Source organism: Schistocerca serialis, chromosome 2 (assembly GCF_023864345.2).
Source record: "Schistocerca serialis cubense isolate TAMUIC-IGC-003099 chromosome 2, iqSchSeri2.2, whole genome shotgun sequence".
NCBI classification, from domain to species: Eukaryota; Metazoa; Arthropoda; class Insecta; order Orthoptera; family Acrididae; genus Schistocerca; species Schistocerca serialis.
The window spans coordinates 106474597-106479756 of record NC_064639.1 but is presented as its reverse complement, the minus strand read 5'-3'; the positions used below and the strand labels follow the sequence as shown (position 1 = coordinate 106479756).

The window sequence follows — 5160 nt, the reverse complement described above, 5'->3', positions numbered from 1 at the left end:
ACACTCACACACACGTACACATACACAAAGGCGAAGCTAAAACATGCCCGAGAACCCACAGTTGTATAGATTGATGCACGTCCCCTCCCCTGGCACCCTTCGCCTCTGGCAACGATCGCGCGGAGCCGAGCGGCAGCGGAGTTTGCCGAGCGGCCGCCGCGTCGGTGGAGGGGATGGCTCCATATGATGCGAACAGCTGAGCCGGACCGGCGTCAGTTGCTCGGGGGTGGTCGTCAGCTGCTTTGGGGTAACAGCTCGGCCGTTGCAGGCACTGCTGCTGCTGCTGCTGCTGCTGCTGCTGTCATTAGCAGAGGCACAGGCAGAATCAAGACTGAAAGACAAGGCAGAAGAAGCCGGCCGGCTCTTTCTCGCTTGTCAGCTCTCCAAGTCCTGTCACGATGGAGGTTCTACCCTGCCCAGTCACTGTTGACTTCTCCAACTACACAGGTAGGTCTATTTCAGCAACGCCGGACTGACAGCAGTGACAAGCCGATACCGAGTGACTACCGTTTCCTTATCTTCCTCATCTTACCGCTCCGATAAACAATTCAGCCCCGATATGTGCAACCCATGTCTTCCTTCATGTCACTTCCTAGCAAAAGCGTTTCGATGCTGCACAGAAAAAAGTAATCGCGAGAATGCTAATCAGCTCACTGATTCTCCCTAAAACCCTTGCAAGTTTTGCCGTTAGGCGACTGTCGTCAATTTTAAAATAACGAAAGTTCTCGGTTTCAGAGTGTATAGTTTTGTTATTTTCTCGTGCCCTTTCCACGGTTTTGAGCGCCTTGAACCACACCATTTGTAGCAACTGGGTTTTTTTTTTTTTTTTTTTTAGCGTAGATCGAAATCATCCTTAGAACTGGAAACTTATTGGAAAAATTGTTCCTCTACTTATTCAGTTCTTCTCCTGTTCTGCCCTGTAAATTGACACAGGTTAAGTAAACAGTGCGTCCTCATAAAAATTCTGTAACATATAGTCATGCACTCCAAACTTAATTCGCTTCAATTCGTTTTGTCATTTGACAAACTATTACATGATATTACGAGTTACTTTTGCATTAAGGAAAAATCCGAGTATAGTATTTCTGTTTAACGCGATGTTGCAATTGTCATATACCGACCATCGGAAGTTAACCTTAGGCAGCTTTGACAGCGATGCGGCACGGAACTGTCTTATGAAATTCACAGGAAAATGTAAATACTTTCTGATAATCGTTTCTGTCAGTCGTACTTCTAATTCTCGCGAAGCTGTTGCGGTTGTAAATTTGCTTCTGGCCTTACGTTAAAAAAATATTAACGGCGTCGATTCAAATCGAATTTATTTGGAACAAAGAAGCAAAAAGCCGGCCGGTTTGAGTTTCCCCCTCCCTGACAGGCGGCAGGCGAAGCGCGGCGGAGATTTCCGAGGCCACCCGACGCCGGTCACGTAGGCCTGTTGCCAAGCCGGTTACGTAGCGTGGTGGGAGGGGCGCTGCAGTGGTGGGGGAAGTTGGCCGCTCTTACTTGAAAACTCCGCCAGCTGAGCAGAGAAGCTTCAGTCGGTGCCGTCGCTCGTGAAACGGAGGGTGCTAGCTGTTTTGCGGACAGCTCCGTAGCCGGAAAGCTGCATCTTTTCGAAACTTCGAAAGGGACCCGGCGGTTGACGGTTTCGCAGGCTGTTCGAACGGGCACGCAAGCTGGCCGAAATGGAAGTACTCACGTGTTCGGTTACCGGCAAATTCTCAGGAATCAGAGGTACGTCAGGAATGTTCGATCTTATTTTATTTTGCAGTGATTCGTTTGCCATTAGAAAATCGTTTTCTCCTGTTTGTACAGCTTCGTAGAATTTTATAAAACTGAGCCTAAATTGCAAGAAAAGTGTATTAAATGTGGTTGGGTAGAGGTTTACAAAAAAAAAGTGTGTTGCACTCAATGTACAACTTTTTGCATTAGTTCGAAGTAAATACGCTTGTAGAGTAACATCTTTGAAAAGCTACATTGTTCATTTCGAGGTTAAATCAGCAACATTCATGGTGCTAATTTTGAATAGCTTCGGTTTATGAGATCCATTATCAAATTACTTTTTATCACTTTTTTGCTTGTGAAAAATACTTTTTATAGTGTATGGAAAAAAGGAAGAAAAGTTGTGTGCTCTGTTTGCATTTTACACGTTTCGTGTTGATGAAATTTGTTATGTTTTTTTACGAAGGTTGGATATTTTTCGTTGAAAGTGAAATATGCATTTTGCAATAATTTTCTTTTTTACGAATTTTGTTAGCTTGGGTAGTGATGTCGTTACCTACAGATGATGCATGAGTTGTTTTTTGCTTCTGTGCAGGAGAGGAGAGGAGTAGCCCCGACTACGCGGACGACGAGTGGTGGTCGCAATCGCACGGCGACGACGACGAGGAAGGCGCGGAGGCCGTACGTGCTCTGGCCCGGCGGCTAGAGGCCGAACTGCGGGCGGCCAAGACCGCTCAGCTGTCCCGCAGCGAAGTTCTGCTGCCCGCCGATCTGCTGCCCCGCGTCGCGCGCTGCGTCCTGCACCAGGCCGACAGCGAGCCTTGCGGACTCAGGTGAGCAACAGTTACGATCTCTGGCCAGCGGCAGACAATCGACTGTCGTGACACTTGACGAGCGTCGCAGACCAGCCGACAACCGGCGCGCTTTAAAGAATTTGCGTGTATCTGTTGACGATGCTTATTGGCACACTTTTGAAAATTTCTAGTTTATCACTCGCCAAATAACAAAACGTTCATCAAAAAAAGAAGTTGCTTCTGTGCAGCTCGTCATGTTGTCATTATTGTATTATTATAATTTACTTCAGTGTTGGTAACATTTATTATCTTTGATGCCGTCAGCAATCATTGCACTCAGAAGTACTCTGTGTTTCCAGTTTTAATGAAAAGTTAGTCTTCACAATTATCCAATAACAGTGTCATCATATTTGTTTATTTGATCTGTGAGTATTAAACTAATGGACCATGTCTCTTATTCTTTACAGAGGCTGCACACTTTTCATTAATTTCGAGACGGACCAAGAATGCAGGCGAATTGGAACAGTGAAATGCGACCCCAGCACTGTTTCGACGTTCGAGCTCTTCTTGACTCTCAAACAAGACTGCAGTTCCTGGCATTCAATACTGCCACAGTTTCTCAAGTGAGTACCATCTACTTGCTGTGATGTCCACTGTTTCTGGTCATACAAATACTGTACATCTGTCGCTTCTTGTTTGTGGGCTGTAAACTAAATTGGTGTTGCTTTTTGTGTTTTTTCAGGAATCTTGCGCGGCGTGGCACAATAATGATCAGCCGGGACTTCACACTCACCAAGAAGAAACTCTTCCGTTCCTACTCAGAGTAGGGGAGTGTGATCATATATACAAGATGAGAGCAAAGACTGATTTCTCCCCCACTCAGGGCCACAAATTACTAATGCTGGGAGGATCCCACCAGATAACACTCACCCAGTTAATTCCATTGCGAGTAGGTGATAAAGCTTTATTGGGTAGGGCTGGCCAGAATTTAGTGTCCAGTTTATGAGAATTGTCTTTCTTATAATGCATAGTGCTATTTTCAAAAGATCTGCATTAGTAGTAATTTTTATAGCTGTTACTAATGGTCAAGATGTAATGTAACTTTTAAGAAACTGGGTGATTAATACGATTACAAATACTAGTGTACCTGCAGTACTTACTGGTGACGAATTAAATAAGGGAGATTGTGATGTACTGTGTCATTGTGGTGTCGAAACTCTTGATAGCCACAGCAATATCTGCATGTGATTAAAGTGTGATGAACAAATACCTATAATTAAACATAGACATAGTTTTAAAGTAATGTTCAAAAATTTTCAAGTATAGATGTTCTAGAATTTTTCTGTATTCTACAGCACCATATTTTAATTAAACAGTTTCTGATGTACTGATATAGAACCCTTCATCACACTAAAAAAAAAAAAAAGCAATTTTTCCTCATAATGTGATCTGATTGTTTGGTAGTGCAAAGTGGTTTTTGGTGTGTGGCACTGACATCAATTGCCTTTCAATTTATTTGCTGCTCATTACGTTTACTGTATCAGTAAATGAAATGATAACAGTAAGATATACTTGCTTTAACTATCCTTGTCTTCCATTATTTTGTTCATTTTTCAGATTTGTTTATGTATATGAAATGTTTAAGATACATACTCATTTGTGACAGATCTTTATCTAGTTGGATGTATTTATTTTCAAAATTAATTTGTTGTGATTTGTTTGTATATATTCATGTTTGCTTCATTTATCTTTTGCTCATTTGAGCTCAAAGGACTGTGAAATGAGAGGTATCTGATTTAAACATTTTGTATATTTGGAAGCAAGGAAAAGTTGGCAGTTAAAAAAGTCACATAAATGATTTATATTAAAGATATATATTTATCCATGCAGATAAATTTTATATTTTAAAGCTAAACGATGTGATATGTTCTCTTATATACAGTGTTTGCCGGTGAGATATTTTTGTGATTATGATGATAAGAAAAAGTGATCAGAAATTCTTGGTGATTTTTCATGCGTTAGCATTTGTCAAATTGTTTTGGAGCTGTTGTCAAAATTGTGATTTTTTCAATAACTGATTACTTGACTGGATACTGGGGGACCTCCAACCTATAATGTACAAAGCTTTCAGCTCATAGAATCAGTTCATTGTTCATGTACTTTGTCATCATTTTTGAACAGTATTTGTTTGTATTTTTTCACAATACCATATACATTTTCTCATCATCATGCATTTTATTTTGTAAGATCTTTTTAGTGATTGTAGTCTTTCATGTATAGAAGAGTTTGTTAAAATAGACTCCAGTGGAATATGATTTTATACTATGATGCCACTTCATATTTGAAAAATATTAAATATTTTTCTTTATTGCAACTGTTGTGTTGGTTATTTACTTGCATTTCCTTTTCCATTCCTGTCCCTTACTTTCCTGGTGATTTTAATTTCTTGCAAGAGTTGGAGAAACTTCTATAAAGCTAGTGTGACAATTACATATAGAGAGAAAGAGTTGTATCTTAAATAAAGAAGCTATTTGAATTTTATGACAGTTTCTAAGAAAGTAAACAGTTTTATTGTTTAAAAGATGTGGTATGAAATAATGTTTAGTCAATGTGTGCGTAGTTGAAAAAATAGCAACAGATTTGT

General features: G+C 40.6%; 1 protein-coding gene across 2 annotated transcripts; it reads left to right on the top strand.

Annotated features, from left to right (window-relative positions):
* The first annotated feature begins 204 nt into the window (after positions 1 to 204).
* LOC126456785 (protein charybde-like) lies at positions 205 to 4890 on the top strand. Of its 2 annotated transcripts, none has more exons than XM_050092568.1 (4): positions 205 to 447; positions 2318 to 2555; positions 2984 to 3139; positions 3259 to 4890. In XM_050092568.1, exons 1-4 carry the CDS (start codon positions 399 to 401, stop codon positions 3341 to 3343), a joined length of 528 nt encoding a protein of 175 aa, XP_049948525.1. In that variant the 5' UTR covers positions 205 to 398; the 3' UTR covers positions 3344 to 4890. The 2 variants fall into 2 exon arrangements, with proteins under 2 accessions (XP_049948525.1, XP_049948526.1); XM_050092569.1 differs by lacking the exon at positions 205 to 447 and adding an exon at positions 1512 to 1734.
* Positions 4891 to 5160: the final 270 nt, after the last annotated feature.